Source organism: Amyelois transitella, chromosome 22, assembly GCF_032362555.1.
Source record: "Amyelois transitella isolate CPQ chromosome 22, ilAmyTran1.1, whole genome shotgun sequence".
Classification (NCBI taxonomy): Eukaryota; Metazoa; Arthropoda; class Insecta; order Lepidoptera; family Pyralidae; genus Amyelois; species Amyelois transitella.
In genome coordinates this window covers 2,873,922-2,893,415 of record NC_083525.1, presented here as the reverse complement: position 1 = coordinate 2,893,415, position 19,494 = coordinate 2,873,922, and the positions used below count along the sequence as shown (strand labels likewise).

Sequence of the window (19,494 nt, the reverse complement as noted above, 5' to 3'; positions counted from 1 at the left end):
TCGTCAATAAATGGCGCTTTACATAATTTTGAATATCTTCATTTTCGGAACCATGATAATTTCATACTGCACTAACTGTTGCTTGAACTGTGCTGCGCCCACTCACTGAAGTAAATTAAATAAAGAGTGGCGGCCCTCATTATGCCAAAAATGCTGTTAGGCCGCTGGCTGGAGGATGTCTATGCGTTCAACAATTTTGTGATTATTTTCTTGTCATTGTCAACATTCGCCACTCGAAGTGTCAATGTCACATTCATTTCATTGATTTTATCAAACAAAACATTCACAACAGTGAGAATAACAAAGAATTTGTCTTATACGAAAAAGATTAGTTAAATTGTCGTCTTAAATACTCCTTATGTATGTATTCGAGTACAAATAAATAAATTAGATACCTATTGGTTCGAATAACGAAGATGTCGCCTCGTAGGCAGCCCTGTAGTTTATACAAATTGTGTGTAAAAAGTTGTATTTGTTTGATAAATTCAGCTTGTTATGTTATTGAAAAGAGTTGTCCCGAGCCTTCGTTTCGAGAATGCGAGAGACAAGCGTTTGAACTTAAGTCGTATCTATCATCGATGCTACCAGTCAGGTAAAAAAATTCCATTCCAACTAATAATTGTGTAATTTTTGTACATTTGTTATAAGTATAAACTAACAAATGTTCGTAACTTCACGCATTATCTAATTAATTTTCTATTTGAAATTTTGCACACAACCCTAATACAATAAATGCTAAAGTAACTCTGTCTGTTACACTTTCACGCCTATATCTTATTTTGAAATTTGGTACAGATAGATTTGATTCTGATGAAGAACAAAGGCTACTTTTTATTGCATAAAAAGGGGTAGAAGGGGTTAAAAGGAAAATTTGTCACAATTTTTTTTGGCGAACGAGGAGGGGGCAAAAGCTAGTTAACTATAAAGGCTATGCAGCAAATCTAGTAATGATAAAAACTTAAATCATGTACATACTGTTTTTTCCTGACATTTTGACTGGGTTGCAGCAACTGTGGTCACTTTAATTTCTGTTTGCATACCATGCAATGCGAAAGTTTAAAAGTATAATATATATATGTATCAAACCCTTTTTCTGGAAATTTTTTTGACAATCAATATTTACAAAATTCTCATCAGATTTAATTTATTTTACAGGTTATTTGATGTCCTCTGTTCAGAACGAACATGCTGCCAATACCCCGGCGACCCCCGTGTCCAGCTCCATGTCTTAACACACCCAAACATGTCAGTTTTTCGCAAATGCGACCTCGATAATGGATTCCCTCAGCTATTCTGGATAGAAACTCTTGCAAACCTTCAACGTTTAGTTGTACTCGACCTAAAATTCATTTGCACCGATGAAATACTTCATGTCATTGGCTTAAATTGCCTGTTACTCGAAGAATTAAACATAGTATCCAGAGTTGATATTCGTAGGTCCCTTTTCAATGCCTCAATGTTGATAAGGAATGTTTCAGATGCTGGTCTTTGCGCAATCTCTAATTTAAAACACTTACGTGTTCTAGCGATGGATCCACCAAGAAATGAAAGGGCAAATAGAGTTGGTCGTTGTGTTTCTCAGGCGGGTATTATTATGTTAGTTGCCAAGCTTCCTTATTTAGAAGAGTTACGAATTGAATCTTGTGATATTGGATCAACTTTGATCGCATCTCCCATGGATATTGGTCCTTTAAGTCTTCGTAAAATTAACTGCCATTTTGCTTCTGCAGATGGTATCAAGAGGTTGATTAAAATTTGTCCATTTCTTAAAGAGTTTTCTGTCACACACGTTTCTGAACACAACAAAGAAGCGATAATAGAACAAATTGCAGCAAGTGATTTAAGACTGAATAAATTAGATCTTTCCTTCTTCTCTTACACAGATACTATGCAACAACTATTAGCAGTTAAGGGTAGGTATTTAACACACTTCTCCCTATGGGAAATTGAGAATCTTTTAACTCTAGACGCAGTTTTAGCTATTGGCAACTATTGTCCTCACCTCAACTCATTGTGTTTGATGACTCAGTCAAGGCATTTCGTAATACCGAGACATTTTCGACGACCTAAGGGCTTGTTTTCTCAACTCAAAACTTTGACAATAGGCAACGAGAACTTCGACATCAATCGAACTCTCACATTCTTTCTGGAATGTTCACAGGATCTTGAACGATTGATGATAAAATACCAATCAAATACTAAAATCGATGAGACTTTAGTGAATTTATTAGAGAAGGGTAGTTTGCAGAATATTAATTATCTGTGGTTGGATTGCACTCTGGAAGTTTCTAAGGATGTTATCAAGAAGATTATAAAGAGTTGTGACAAACTACAAACATTCACAGTTGATTTTACGGGAGATACGAGTGACATACACAAGTTTATCATAGATAATAATTTAGATCTTAGGTTAGGAAGTTACTAATTTATCATTTTTAAATATTTAAGTATGTTAAGTTCTACCTAGTGTATGTATTATTTACGAATAAATATTTTATTCCATTTCCTTTGGCTGTAGTTTTATTGTAACACGTGTTTTCCCTGCAAAATGGAAACTGCCGCGCACACTGGCACCACCAAAAAAATCCCCTATAAATATTTATACAACTTACTACCTGATAACCCGCGAATTCTTTCGCGTTAAATCTCCATAAATTTTAACTTATTATATTATGCCAATGTCGTAGCCAAATTACTAGTTTCATAACAATCTGTTCAGTAGGTAGGTACTTGCGTGAGTAAGTAACAAACACTCATTCATACAAACTTTCACATTTTTAATATAAGTAGTATTAGGGTGTCTCTAATGAACCAATAAGATTGCAAGATTGAATGTTTGTCTGTCATTTTAGCTCAATAACTCTGTTAAAAACAAAAGGCTAATAAAAAATAAATCAAGTATGTAATATCATGTCAATTAACTTTATTCCTTATTCTCGAAATTCATGATCATATGTACAGTTTACAAAAATAGTCATTTTCACTCAATATTACGATATTTTCAAGTTATTATAGCCCAAATTATATAAAGCAGTTTATAAAATACTTTACAAATATTTTCGTTGTGCTAGCAAATTATAAAAAAGCCTTTGTCTATCTTCATGATGTTTATATCTGCTAATAATATAGTAATTGCTCGTTTGTGAATGTTAGCTCATGTATAAGCTATAACTTTCAGACGATTTTACATGTAAGAGAATCTACTCACAACATTTCATATACATAATTACTAGTTACGATAATTAAATAATAATAAACAATACATTCTTGACTTGGATTGTTTATACATTTAACATTATTAACTTTTACATGTGACATAGTGTGGTAACATAGCCCCCAAAAGAAATTGTATATAATAAAAAATACACATTACTAGCTTGATTGTAACTTAAAATCAAAATCAGTTTCAATATAATATGTATTGTATAAAAACAATAAATGCTATGTCAAATTGTAATTTTTTTACAGACACATAGCTCATTATAATTATAAGCAAATTTTTCCTAAACAAAATTATATAATTTACTTAAGTAATATAAAGAGCAATGCTAATAAACGATTCAGAATTTAAGTAAAAACTTATAAAAAACAAATAAATGTCAATAAAAAATTCTAGGTATTTAGGCTACAGTAAGTACATAACCATTTAATCTTACTCGTCAATGTAACTGCACATAAGTAATATTCACATCTTTCTTTGCTTTGAATAACTTACTTTTTACTTAATACAATCAAATTTTATTTAAAAAAATTGCCTACTTATTTAGCAATTAGGTTTCATGAAAACAGAAACTCAGTTGCCGGCTATGTATTGAAACACATTCATAAGTTAGATACCTACGCAGAAAAAAATATTGTATGGCGCGAAAATATTTGAGCTTATCAGAGTCCGCTATTGTATTATTTATGAGAGATATTGCATGAGGCATTTTGTTTCTGGATTTTAAGTGTAATGTACTTGTAATAAGGTAGTTATTTTAATGTCTTTGATGTCAATGAATATTGCCGATGCAACTCATAAAAGTTGTAGTAATGTAACTCTTATTAAGGCCCCTTGTCAAATCGCATTTAATTCCGTCCGATATTCATGCTTTCTTTAACGTCCGGCAAAAAAAACGCATATCAATTAAGTGCCACATAATCTCGAAACTACCAATCAAAGCGCTTCATTCTTTACAATAGTAACGCGATTGGTCAGTTTCTGCACCAACCAAAATCTAATATTATCAGTCTACGATAGTTTTTATATCACTTTTTAAACTCGCGAATCACTTTCACAGTTCACTTGACAACTTGTTCGTCACATTTTAACACCATGATTTAACGTTTTGTTTCTTTTATTTATTTTTTTCAAAATGTCACATTTTCAAGCTTCACACGGCCAAAGGGTCGGCGAGCTCGGTCGTATGCTATGGTTCCTTTATATCCTGGAATGGAAACGGGAATCGTTAACATATAAACATTATAATTGTGTGTCCCGGTACGAATAGAAAAAAAAAAGGACCACTCCATCTCTTTCCCATGGATGTCGTAAAAGGCGACTAAGGGGTAGGCTTATAAACTTGGGATTCTTCTTTTAGGCGATGGCCTAGCAACCTGTCACTATTTGAACCTCAATTCCATCTTAAAGCCAAACAGCTGAACGTGGCCTATTAGTCTTTACAAGACTGTTGGCTCTATCCACCCCGCAAGGGATATAGACGTGATTATATGTATGTATGTATGTAATTGTGTGTCATACGTTTTTCAAGGCTAAAAAAGCGTCAGTGGTCGAATCGGTAAGGTGCCTCGTCAAAACGCGGTTGCGCATAAAGGCACGGATTCGAATCCCACCGCGGCAAAGTACAAATGACTACTTATTTCGAAGTTATGTAAGTACATTAGTTAGATAACTAACCGATGCTCTCACGGTGAGGGAAAACATCGTGAGGAAACCTTTCAGTACATTCAGACAACTGGATAAGTAACATATGATCCAATACGATTGAGGTACATTTACGAACGGCCGGATATTTTGTTTCATTATTTCACCTGGATTGTGAGTCTATAGTGTTTAGTTTAATATACAAGCTCTGCAGTTTACTCTTTCTACAATACCAGTAAAAGCTTGCCAAGTTACAAGTTCCATTCCTAATAGACCAATGCACTTACAATTAGTTGGCACATTTTAAGAATCGGCTAGACAAACTTTAAAAATCTCCAATCATCAACATTAACACGCATCAGCTTAATGAGCTGCTAGTGTGTTTAAAGTATATAATAATAAAAAATAACATACATACATACATACATATGGTCACGTCTATACCCTTGCGGGGTAGACAAAGCCAACAGTCTTGAAAAGACTGAATGGCCACGTTCAGCTATTTGGCTTAATGATAGAATTGAGATTCAAATAGTGACAGGTTGCTAGCCCATCGCCTAAAAAAATAATTCCAAGTTTGTAAGCCTATCCCTTGGTCGCCTTTTACGCCATCCATAGGAAAGAGATGGAGTGGTCCTATTCTTTTTTGTATTGGTGCTGGGAACCACACGGCACGGCACAAAAAATAATAATGATGATATGAACATTTACCTTATCGTTGTCCTTCTCGTCATCATAGAACTCGTTCTTGGGCTCCACCATCATTTCCGCTTCCTCTTTACTGATCCTGACGTCCGGATCCGGTTCGTCTTTTATCTTGTACTCGTCGGGGAAGAAGTCGCCTGTCAATCATAAAATATAAGTATTTATGTATATAACATTGCTGACACATCTAGAATAAAGTAATCCGTGTGTTGCCGGGCGCGATCGCATGCAGTCGATGACGAAGACGACGTCACTCCGTAGCTCCGTAGATCTACCCTACTAATTTTTTTCATATTTAATATTCTATACCCTCTGTGTCGAGGCTATTGGTTTTATATTTATTTTGTATAAAATGCATGCCCATACTTATATATGTAAATATTGTTTTCTCAGTAAGTGATTTATTTTATGTAAATCTTATGAGAATAAAGTTATTCTAAACCTAAACCTAACATACATACATAAAATCACGCCTCTTTCCCGGAGGGGTAGGCAGAGACTACCTCTTTCTACTTGCCACGATCTCTGCATACTTCCTTCGATTCATCCACATTCATTACTCTCTTCATGCAAGCTCGGTGGTTTCGGGTACTTTTGACCTTTTTATGTATATAAAGATGTTTATTATCACTTATTTTGTTCGTAAATTCTTTTGTGTTACATAACAAACTTGTAGAAGAACATAGTATGACAAAAACAATAATGCACAACGGCGGACTTATCCCTAGAAAGGATATTTTCCTTATTTCTTTCTTTTTATGCCGTGTGGTTCCAATACAAAAAAGAATAGGACCACTCCATCTCTTTCCCATGGATGTCGTAAAAGGCGAGTAAGGGATAGGCTTACAAACTTGGCATTCTTTTTTTAAGCGATGGGTTAGCAACCTGTCACTATTTGAATCTCAATTCTATCATTAAGCCAAATAGCTGAACGTGGCCATTCAGTCTTTTCAAGACTATTGGCTCCGTCTACCCCGCAAGGGATATAGACGTGACCATATGTAGGTATGTATGTATGTTCTTTCTTTTTTAATATAACTATCTCTATCCCCCGCGTAGAATAAATAATCCCGCTTCGAAGTGCGGTACGCAGGCACAGCGAATTCCAACGACGAATCCACAGAGACCATACATTCAACTACTTTGTGCACTATTTTTATTAAATTTTATTTTTTTATTTAGTTAGTATCTAGTTTGTTTTATTTTTTTATAAAGTTAAACGTGTTCAAGAATAACTATGTCCTCAAAAATGAAACGGGATTTACCAGACACCCTGTACCTATATAATTTTTTTCTTTAGAATACTAACCTGGCCGTCGCCGTGTGGTTCACGGCACCAATAAAAAAGAATAGGTCACACCATCTCGTTCCCATGGATGTCGTGAAAGGCGACTAAGGGAAACCCTTATAAACTTGGGATTCTCCTTTTACACGATGGGCTAGCAACCTGTCACTATTTGCTAAACGTGGCCTGTCAGTCTTTTGAATACTGTTGGCTCCGTCTACCCCGGAAGGGATATAGACGTGATTATATGTATGTACTGACCCGGCACATGCGTCATCTGAACGGCGGGCGAGTGCTGGCACATCTTGAGATTGTCGTAAACGTGTTTCGCAATTGTTTCCAAGTACTGCTTGCTGTTCGCATTGTTGGTACTGAAAGTTATAAGTGGACATTGTAATATAACAGTCTTGTGTGCCGTGTGGTTCCCGGCAGTGCCGTGCGGTTGGCACCAATAAAATGAAAAGAATAGGACCACTCCATCTCGTTCCCATGGATGTCGTAGAAGGCTACTAAGGGATAGGCTTATAAACTTAGGCTTATAGGCGAGCAACCTGTCAGTCACTATTTGAATCTCAATTCTATTATTAAGCGAAACAGCTGAACGTATCATATCCGTCTTTACAAGACTGTTGGCTCTGTCTACACCCCAGGGGATAGGTATAGACGTTATTCTATGTATATATGTATGTTTGTATGTCTTGTGTTTAGATAACAACAAACTCTTTCTTCATTTTCTAATCATTAGAGTTATATCTAAAACTACGTTTTCGTAGTTGACGTTAAATTCGTAGATTTTCGTCAATGGCGCTAAATTCACACGGACGTATCTGCTAAAACTTAGTCTTGTACATCTACAGTCTTATTTTATTTGGTCAATCTTATTTTGTTTTTTATATATATATATATTTATATATATATATATATATATATATATATATATATATATATATATATATATATATATATATATATATATATATATATATATATATGTAATGAAATGACATTTCATCTTTTCAAATTTGCCGCGCTTCGCGCGTTTAGATAGTTTATCTGTGGCGTGGAGAGAATTGAAGGGGGATGTAATGGCGGATGATGTTAAGATTATTGTGTACATAAATGTTATAAAAAATTAGTTTTGGAAAGATAAACGAAAGGATATAGTTGAGGAATCGATATTAGTGAACTTTAAATGTCGTTTCTTTGTATTTTCAGGTGAGATATAAGTGTAATTGTCATAGGTAAACAATAATTATTGTGATATTATAAAAGCGTGTTAAAATAAAACAAAACTTTGTATTTTCAGAGAAACAATTTGTGGTTTATTTTGAAAATCCTCAATAATATATCTTATAAAACGACATTTTCGTTAACTAAAAGAAAATGGACCGGCTGCAATTTGAGTTTACGATGATAGCCTCCAATGATGGCAAAAGTAATGTATTAGCCATAACCTCAATATCTACGGAAGAGGGAAAATGTTATGTTTTACCTGATGAGCTGCAGCCGGTGATTCATCATACATATATTGTTAAAATGAACATATTTTCAAAAATAAAGAATAGCATAAAGAAAAGGCATCAAAGTAGAAAGATATGGATAAAATTGGATGAAGACCAAAAGAAAGCATACATAGACGAGGAAGGTAATATACAATTTCATGATCAATATTTGGAAGAAATGATTATAAAACAACCAAGAAACAAAGATGATAATTTGCAACAAATCTTGGAAAAATTAATAGAAAGTACAACAAAAAAAGAAAATCAACATAACTTAAAAAATATTTCAGAGAAATTCATTATTGAAAAATTCACAAGCAAGAATTCTAATGCAATGCAATGGATAGAGAAATTTGAAAAAGAGTGTGAACGCTTCAATATTTCAAAAGATGAAACAAAAATAGAAATATTGAGGTTGTTTATGGAAAAGTCTTGTTTGGATTGGTATAGCTCGATGGCCATGAAACTAACAATAAATTCAGAATGGAATGAATGGAAACATACATTTTTAGAAACTTTTAAGAATCAAGGATGGGACATGGTCACATATGCATTTGCATTCCGGTATAAAGAAGGACTGTTAATTGATTATGCTTTAAAAAAAGAACGGCTTATACTAGACATAAACAAATCGATAGACTCCAGAACAATGATAGATCTTATTGCAACAGGCTTACCTGGGTTTATCTTAAATAAGTTAAATAGGGACGAGCTCAACAACACAACTGATTTGTTCAACGAGATAAGAAAATATGAAAGTATGATGTACAAGAAGAACCCAACTACAATACGGAGTGGTACATTCCTTCAAAGAAATAAAACAAATGAAAAAAAGCCATGCAAGACTTGTGAATCTTTAGATAAAGGAATTAGATATCATCCAGAGGAGACATGCTGGTTCAAGAAAAATAAAATTGAATCTGAAAAGATTTTTAAAGCTAGAAATGTAAATAATAACTCGATTATTGAAGTAGATATGAATACTGATAAAAAAAACGAGTAAGTACACCATTAATCAAAATCAAGCTTTTATTAGAAAATAAACTAGAGGTGAGTGGCATTTATGATTCAGGCTCACAGATCTCTTTAATAAATTCAAGGCTGATCAAAGTAAAAGGAAAAAAAGATAACTTGAATATAGCATACATGAAAACGGTTAATGGTGTGAAGAAGACGGATGGCTTGATTACAATAAAAATAAAAATATTTGATTTGGAGGACGATGTGGATGTTTACATAGTAGAGAATGAAGATTTTGATGATTTTATAATCGGATTGGATATGATAAAGAAATTCAAACTTACTCAAAATGAGGACTTACAGATAGAACAAAAGAAAATAACAAATAATATAGACAGAATGTCTAAAGATAGCAAAAATGAAGAAAATAATGTAAAAACGTTTGCAATAAATTTCAATGAACACATAGAAACAGAAGAATTTGTAAGTATGACAGATCATTTGGATAATGAAAAGAAAATTGAAATAGAAAAAATTATACAGGAATATAAAACAATTTTCGCTAAGGACAAGTATGATATAGGGTCAGTTAAAAATTATGAAGCTCATATAGATTTATTAGTAAATAGATACTGTAGCAAAAGGCCATACAGATGCACAGTAAACGATAAATTAGAAATTGAAAAGCAAATATCCATGTTACTAAAGAATAATTTAATAGAAGAATCTTACAGTCCCTTCGCTGCTCCGGTAACGATGGCATTTAAAAGAGACGAAAATAAAAAATCCCGCTTGTGTATAGATTTCAGAGAATTAAACAAATTGGTTGTACCACAAGCTCAACCTTTCCCGTTGATAGATGATTTGATAGTTAAAACCAGAAATTGTAAATATTTTACTACACTGGATATAAATTCAGCATTTTGGGCAATACCACTACGGGTAGAAGATAAAAGTAAAACGGGATTTGTCACACAAGATGGCCACTTCCAGTGGACTTGCCTCCCTTTCGGTTTGAAAACATCACCAGCAATCTTCCAGAGAATTTTAAGTAATATTCTGAGAAAGCACGATCTTACAGGGTACTCTGTGAACTTTATCGATGATATTTTGATATACTCAGCCACTTTTGAGGAACATATAAGACACATAAGAAATGTATTAGAGGCAATAATAAAAGAAGGCTTTAGATTGAAGTTTCAGAAATGTACCTTTGCTTCAGACTCAGTAAAGTACCTAGGCCATGTAATTCAGAGTAATTCAGTAAGACCACTAAAAGATAATTTAATCTCAATAAAACATTTTCCAACTCCTAAGACGCAGAAGAATATAAGACAATTTTTGGGAAAAATTAACTTCTATCATGAATACATACCAAGAAGCGCAATTATATTAGATCCGTTACATAATTTATTAAGAAAAAACGAAAAGTTTGTCTGGTCAGAGAAGTGTGAAGAATCATTTAATGAAATAAAAAGATATTTATGTTCTCAACCTGTGCTGGAAATATTTGACAATAACTTACCAATAAAAATCTTTACAGATGCATCTTTGGAGGGTATCGGTGCAATATTAAAACAGACACAGCTAGACGGTACAGACAAACCGGTGGCATATTTTTCAAAAAAACTAAATGAGTCTCAAAAACGAAAAAAGGCTATATATTTGGAATGTCTTGCTATGAAAGAAGCTGTTAAATATTGGCAACATTGGCTTATTGGAAAAAAATTCACTATTTATTCAGACCACAAACCTCTAGAGAACATGAATATTAAATGCAGGACAGATGAAGAATTGGGTGACCTTACATATTACCTCTCTCAATATGACTTTACAGTAAAATATATACCTGGTAAAGAAAATGTAGAAGCTGACTGTTTGAGCCGCAATCCGGTATTAGAATCAGAAGATAACAAAGAGGAACTATTGAAAATAGTCAATTTGATACAATTAAAAGATATAGTGGAAGACCAAGAAAAAAATGAAAGTATAAAAGAAAAGAAACAAAATCTAATACACAAAAATAAAATCTATTATAAGAAAATAAAGAAAAATGAAAAGATTATCCTCTCAGAAGAATTTAGTAAAAAACTTATAAAAAAGGTGCATGAAGATTTATGCCATATTGGTATCAGACAATTGCAGAAAAAGATAAGTTCAGTATATACAGCTAAAAACCTAACAAAAAATATCTTAAATATTTGTAAAACATGTGAAATATGCATAAAAAATAAATCAAGATGTCAAGGAAAGTTTGGATTAATGTCACAACTAGGACCAGCAACAAAACCATTTGAGATAATGTCAATGGATACCATCGGCGGCTTTGGAGGATCTAGGTCAACAAAAAAGTACCTACACCTTTTAGTAGACCACTACACCAGATATGCATTTATTGCAACCTCAAAAACTCAGAATGCAAATGACTTCATAAAACTTACAAAGAAAGTACTAGAGACAAATGAGATTGGAATAATTCTGACAGATCAATATCCGGGCATCAATTCAAGAGAATTTAAGCAATATCTACAAGAGAATAACATTACGCTAATATTTACAGCTGTGAATACACCATTCTCGAACGGCCTGAATGAAAGATTGAATCAAACAATAGTAAATAAAATAAGATGTAAAATAAATGAAAAAAATAATAAGAGAACATGGACATCAGTAGCAAGAGAATGTATACAGAAATATAATGAAACAGAACACTCTGTTACAGGTTTTGCACCAAAATATTTACTGGATGGTACAAATGTCAGTATTCTACCGAATGAAATTAAAACAATACACAGCGAAGACAAGTGGATTTCTGATAGAAAATTAGCATTAGAAAATACAATCAAATCCCACAAGTACAATAAAAAAATATTTGATAGAAACAGAAAGATACTAGAATTAGAGATAGGAGACAGTGTATTTGTAGAAAATGGAAATAGACTAAATAGAAAAAAATTAGATGAATTAATAATAGGCCCTTTCGAGGTGGTAGAGAAAATATCAAACTCCATTTATAAGATTGACACTGGAAACAGAAAAACCGAATCAACTTTATTCCACATAACAAAATTACAACCTGTAACAACAGAAGCTGAGGAAGATGAAGAGGAGGAGGAAGAAAACGAATATGAAGAAGATTAGAGAACTTATTTATCTACTAGATATATTATTTAGAATTTTCTCTCTTGGGGGGGGAGATGTAATGAAATGACATTTCATCTTTTCAAATTTGCCGCGCTTCGCGCGTTTAGATAGTTTATCTGTGGCGTGGAGAGAATTGAAGGGGGATGTAATGGCGGATGATGTTAAGATTATTGTGTACATAAATGTTATAAAAAATTAGTTTTGGAAAGATAAACGAAAGGATATAGTTGAGGAATCGATATTAGTGAACTTTAAATGTCGTTTCTTTGTATTTTCAGGTGAGATATAAGTGTAATTGTCATAGGTAAACAATAATTATTGTGATATTATAAAAGCGTGTTAAAATAAAACAAAACTTTGTATTTTCAGAGAAACAATTTGTGGTTTATTTTGAAAATCCTCAATAATATATCTTATAAGATAGGTCTATAGGTCCGTCTTTACAAGACTGTTGGCTCTGTCTACACCCCAGGGGATAGGTATAGACGTTATTCTATGTATATATGTATGTTTGTATGTCTTGTGTTTAGATAACAACAAACTCTTTCTTCATTTTCTAATCATTAGAGTTATATCTAAAACTACGTTTTCGTAGTTGACGTTAAATTCGTAGATTTTCGTCAATGGCGCTAAATTCACACGGACGTATCTGCTAAAACTTAGTCTTGTACATCTACAGTCTTATTTTATTTGGTCAATCTTATTTTGTTTTTTATATATATATATATTTATATATATATATATATATATATATATATATATATATATATATATATATATATATATATATATATATATTAAATATATATGTATATATATATTTTTTAATCTTCATTTAAATAAAGGACTTTTGTCTTAAATACATGTCAGTCCCATTGTAAAAGATCTTAAATTTAACACAAGGTGCTAATACAATCGTAAATTACCGTTACATACAGGTTTGATACTTGTGTGGATAATTATCCAAACTCCAAATCGCTTGTATAACTGATCGATGTATTTTTCACCTGCTGATCTCCGGATGGAGCTGAAAGTCTGGCGCGAAGAACTCGAGGTACTCCGTGTAGGGGAGCTCGTTGGAAATGTTCTCGTCCACCAGCAGCGAGGTCTCGTACGTCCAACACCGCGCTACGTTTCTCAGCGTGTAACTGTTAAAGAGAATTTTTTTTTTTTTTTCTATTTTATAGGCAACAATAATGATGGATTTGAAATCTATAGATACTAATAATGTGCCGTGTGGTTGCCAGCACCAATAAAAAAAAAAGAATAGTACCACTCCATCTCGTTTCCATGGATGTCGTAAAAGGCTACTAAAGAATAGGCTTATAAACTTGAGATTCTCCTTTTAGGCGATGGGCTAGCAACCTGTTACTATTTGAATCTCAATTCCATCATAAAGCCAAACAGCTGAACGTGGCCTATCAGTCTTTTCAAGACTGTTGGCTCTGTCTACCCCGCAAGGGATATAGATATTTATGTATGTATGTATGTACTAATAATATAAAGCTGAAGAGTTTGTTTGAACGCGCTAATATCAGGAACTACTGGTTCGGATTGAAAAAATCTTTTTGTGTTGAATAGAACGTTTATCGAGGAGGGCTTTAGGCTATATAACATCACACTGCAACTATTAGGAGCGAAGAAATAATGGAGAATGTGAAAAAAAACGGGGAAAATTATTCATTCTTGAGGGCTTTAATGATGCCCAAAATAACTATTCCACGCGGACGAAGTCGCGGGCATAACTAGTATAAATATATACGGAACAAATAACCCTCCTCCTCCTGCGGTTAAATATGTTTGTACTTCATAATATACAAATGTTTAAAAAAAATATAAAACATTAGTTGTTTTACTTTGTAAAGATCAAATTAAGTATCTAATAATTAAATAGTACGTACCCCCCTCCCCCCACTACCAACGTGGGCACATTGAGGTTCTTGACGAACTTGACGCACTCCCCGTGCCCACGCGTGGACAAAGAGAAGCACCCCAGCCGGTCTCCGGCGAGGGAGTCCGCGCCGCATTGCAGCACTATAGCGGTGGGGCGGTAGAACTCCATCACGTTCGATATGACCGGTTTGAATACCTGGGAATTAATAATATACATACGTACATACATATGGTCACGTCTATATCCCTTGCGGGGTAGACAGAGCCAACAGTCTTGAAAAGAATGAATGGCCACGTTCAGCTATTTGGCTTAGTGATAGAATTGAGATTCAAATGGTGACAGGTTGCTAGCCCATCGCCTAAAAAAGAATCCCAAGTTTGTAAGCCTATCCCTTAGTCGCCTTTTACGACATCTATGGGAAAGAGATTGAGTGGTACTATTCTTTTTTGTATTCGTGCCGGGAACCACATGGCACGAATTAATAATATTATAAAATAAATTATTTTCAGATGTCAAGATCCATATCATGTGAGATTCGAAAAACAATATCGAGTATAAATGAAAGTAAGTATAAAAGAAAGATATGCTTTTAAATTTCGAATTATTTTGGACCATACGCTAGTCATAACTTATCTCTGATTGAAATTCCATAATTGGCCCATTGGCTCTGTGTACCCCGAAATTGTCCCAATAACTAATTTGACTTACACGTAATTAATTATATGTTGATTATAATAACAACACGACATATCTCGTATATCTTTGACGTACGAGAGACAAAGACAGAAATTACAAATGTATAAATTTGACAGTTGTCATTCTAATCAATTTTATTTCCTAGCATTTCGTCCGTCGTAAAACTAAATCTGACAAAAATTTTAACCCCTGTTTTACCCTTACTTGATAGACAAAACACCCCTTAGATGATAGACAAAAAATTATCCCCCCACCCCTCTATCCGTAAAAAACCTTATTCAAATCGGAGCACTAGTTTTTGCGAAAACAAATAAACAGAAAATCTAAAAATCCGAATTTTTGGCTTCTACAAGTCATATAAAGACCACCCATATCGATTTTTTGTCAATATCTTCCATGTACATAAATCGTTCAGTAACAATTTTATGTATGGCTACTAGTGGGGTATAAATGATGATTACCTGAACATAGCTCTGGTCATCTATCCCCTCCTTCAGGGGCACATTGACAGAGTAGTACCTCCCGCTCTCAGCACCGATTTCATACATATCACCAGTTCCGGGGAAAAAGTAGTTACCATACCTATAAACAATTAAAAAAAAAAGTATGTACTTCATTTTAAGAACCATAAATCGAAAAGTTAGGTATACTGATGTATATCTTTCTAGAAACTTGAGACTATAACTCACGCAGTCCACCACCCGTTTGGACTTTTGGATCCACAGGCGCAAAACAATGTACACGAAATAAAATAGAGCTGAATGAAAACTGATGATACCTTTAGGTTGTAACATATCAAAAAACCAGATGTCTAGAGATGATCCAATAATATTGGTGAGAAAGACCTTTTGCCAACAAAAAATTAAAAAGAAAATTACCCAAAAGTAATATGGTCTTTGGTCTTTTAAAGTTTCCTAGGAGACTGGCATATTCGTACCAAGTGATTAAAACCTATTTATTGTTTGAGGACAAAAATTGAGGATATAACCGAGATTAATGATAATTAATAAAATGATTACTTGTGAAAGCTGACAGTCATGACCCGATCGGTGAGGTAGAAAGCCTCTTGCACGCCGTCCCCGTGGTGGACATCGATGTCGATGTACAGCACCCGAGGGTTGTACTTCAGCAGCTCCAGAATAGCAATAACAATGTCGTTGACATAGCAGAAGCCTGGAGAAAAAATAATCCAGTGTCTTTTATTTAAATATTATTTATTTACTAGCTGACCCGCGCAACTTCGTTTGCGTGTATCCCGCTACTTCGACAAATACAGTCAACGCACCAACACATATTGGATACTAATTTTCAATTCACAATAACTTCTCTTTCCCTTAACCGCGTTTAAAATATTAAAATGTTTTTTGGTTTCTGTGACTCTTCTTTGATCGCCCCCCCTATCAGTTTTTGGAAAAAATATTTAAGTAATGTACAGATTTTTTTTTGTCTTATATGTATAGATCAAAGTCGTAGTACCTACTTTTTAATATTATTTATTTTTTATGTACCGTTTTTTTATATTTTTTGTTTTTTTTTTTATGTACTTACCTACTTTTGTTATATACATCTAACTATTATTTTCTTGCTGCCGCCGACGCGCTATTTATAGGGACGCTGCCCCCGCCGCCGCGGCCGGCCCGTACCGTGCCGCAATACTAATATCGTGATATCTCCTAAACTATATGTCTAAATAACACACTGTAAACTGCAAAAATAATCTAAATTAAATGCTCGTGATGATGAACTTACTTATTTTGATAAGGATATATGTATTATTGGTTATATCACCAGTTAAACATCACCCAACGAATTAAATGTTTTTTTAATACAGAAAAGTAGTTTTTGTGACTTAAATAAAAAAGCTGGATATATGTCATCGCGGACTTTTTTGTAGAACTAATAAAGACCAATGTTTTTGCTATACATTGTTCTTACTTGTATCCAACGGTATAAGCGGCGCACGCACAAATGCAATCTTCAATTAGATTTTTTTTCTGACTTCTTGGACATAAATCGCTATAACTCAGCTAATATAGTTTCAATGTATTTCAATTATATATAAAAACCTGTCGGAGAAAATACTCTTTCTATTAGTGAAAACCGCATCGAAATCCGTTGCGTAGTTTTAAAGTTTTATGCATACGAAGGGACTACAGACAAAATGGGCGACTTTGTTTTATACTATGTAGTGATGTAGATCAAAAAAAAAATACAACTAGACTTAGGAGAAACATAGTACAAGGGCACTTCTTATGTCTAAAGAAATTTCTTTCAGTGGCCTACATATTTAAATATGGGAAATCGCAATTTAACTTGGTAGGTTTATAGACTAGATAGTTAATTTGATCTTCTAAATGATGTCACTGCTTGAAAGATCCTGGCAAAAAGTCGATAGATATTGATTCCCCACTATTATATACAACAAAAACAAGTCAAATAAATGGTTCTTATTATTCCTGTATGAATAAATGTTCATATTTAAAAAATAAAAGCGTAGTAAAAAATCTGCCACCACCTCTCGAAAGGGCCATACAGGGGGTCAGCTTTTTTAGTGAACTTTTACGGCTAACAAAGTCAAAGCCAATAGTTAGTCTTCTAATAAAAAAAAAGTGTTGTGCAGTACAGCTTTGTATCAAAAAATTATTCCTACTATGCATCATTTAACCACTTACCGGAAGGTTCAAACTTCTTTGCGTGATGCAAGCCCCCTGACCAGTTGATGGCTATGTCGCACGCATTGTTGTTAAGTTTCATGGCGCCTTCGAGCGACGCACCAGTGTACATCGAACAAAAGTCAAAGAGACCCTCGAAGACTGGACAGTCATCACCAACATTGTAGTGAAGCAGGTCTTTGGAGTAACCTGGTGGAGATATTTTAATAATTAAAAAGTAATTGAAGTTATATGTTTATTCAGACTAATAAATTTGGGATTTAAGGTGATGGGTTAGCAACTTGTCATTATTGGTATATCAAATGTATGTTAAACAGAGAAACCTAGACCTGTATTGGACTATTAGTACACATTCAAATATAACTCTTTATTTAGTCAAATACAATGTAGAAACATTTGTTTTCTTTATTAGGTAAATACATGGTTCTATTTGTTAATAACAAACATTTCTAGTAAGAACTTCAAATATTTTGTAGTGTTACATTCTGCAAGAACTAAATTAATACACCTATTTCTTTATCATATTGTCAAATACTGTTGAGAATATTAATTTAGTTTCATAATATAAGTGGCGCCATTGTAATTAAAAACCAGAACAGTCTATTAAGAAGTAAAATATCTTACTTTGAATATTTTGTGGTGTTACGTTCTGCAAGAACTCAATGTAGTCCTCACTGTGGAATCGACACATGTCATGAGCGCTCGCTCTGTAAGGCTTGTAAATTTGCATCTTTTTATGAAGTCCATAATTTAGGACCAAGCTATGAGTGACCGACAGACGATGCGGCTTCATAGGGTGGCCTGGCCCATAGTGGAAGTTACCCACATCCGCGTTGTAGAAATACGCAACCCTATGTTGAGTCATATTGGATAGACAAACACGTACTCCTTTAAAATGTAAATAATGCTAAGGACCAAAGCTATAACAAGCAAACGCTTGGTGAGCTGGATATCGCCTAACATAATGCTTTAGAATCCATCATTGATGCATCCATTTACAATTTCTTTGATGATTCAGTTTTTAATTGGGTTTTATTTAATATTTCGAAACCACTGCACATGATATGAATACAAAATATAATGAAATTGTATTTTATTCTTGAAGAGCTTGCGTTTTGTATTTGTAGAACAAACTTCAAGCAAGACTGTCTGACAAGCAGTGTCAACGTCAGTCACTGTCAGTCAGTTTTAATTCAATATGGCAAAAGGTTGCGCATAACACAACGAAACGCATCAAACGGTCTCATAACGTTGTCGAAATCGTCTATTTTTAAAACGATCTATTTGACAACCAACGCCGTACTTTAGAATAGGACCTATCTATCTCTTATCCAAGAGAGTCATAAAAGGTGACCAAGGGATAAGTAAAATTACTTGGAATTCTTCTTTTACACGTCTCTTCAATCATTTTAAGACCGTTGACTCTGTTTACCCAGCAAGGTATAAAGACGTTATTATAAATAATCCTTCATATCATACTTTACCCAAGCTTAATGCCCAGCGGCAGCGATAGAGATGTTTATTCCTTTCTTTTGCTGTCGTTGTTTATGTTTTCACTTCTCTGCAAACGATATCACGACGGAAGACAACATTGAATTTGACGTTGTAAAAATAGATCGTTATCAAATTCGGCTACAGCGCTGTCGTTGTCGAGTAGACGCACGTCGTGCAAAAGATCTTATGGTGATTTTACTTTTACGCATTTGCGTAGTTGTAAAAATAAATTGTTGTCGAAGTCGCCCAAATCGTTTGCGTTATCAACAAAGGTTTGC

At 33.8% G+C, this 19,494-nt stretch overlaps 2 protein-coding genes across 2 annotated transcripts; one reads left to right on the top strand and one right to left on the bottom strand.

Annotated features, from left to right (window-relative positions):
* The first annotated feature begins 270 nt into the window (after positions 1 to 270).
* On the top strand, positions 271 to 2,505 carry LOC106137078 (uncharacterized). Its single transcript, XM_013337831.2, has 2 exons — positions 271 to 592; positions 1,156 to 2,505. The coding sequence occupies exons 1-2, from the start codon at positions 417 to 419 to the stop codon at positions 2,423 to 2,425; spliced, it is 1,446 nt and encodes a 481-aa protein (XP_013193285.2). The 5' UTR covers positions 271 to 416; the 3' UTR covers positions 2,426 to 2,505.
* A 1,498-nt stretch (positions 2,506 to 4,003) lies between these two features.
* Positions 4,004 to 18,863, bottom strand: LOC106137096 (histone deacetylase 3). The gene is made up of 9 exons (XM_013337857.2): positions 18,347 to 18,863; positions 17,723 to 17,911; positions 16,070 to 16,223; positions 15,512 to 15,632; positions 14,362 to 14,549; positions 13,468 to 13,608; positions 7,116 to 7,225; positions 5,576 to 5,706; positions 4,004 to 4,427 (listed from the first exon to the last, which is right to left on the bottom strand). The coding sequence occupies exons 1-9, from the start codon at positions 18,585 to 18,587 to the stop codon at positions 4,410 to 4,412; spliced, it is 1,293 nt and encodes a 430-aa protein (XP_013193311.1). The 5' UTR covers positions 18,588 to 18,863; the 3' UTR covers positions 4,004 to 4,409.
* Between the last annotated feature and the right edge of the window lie 631 nt (positions 18,864 to 19,494).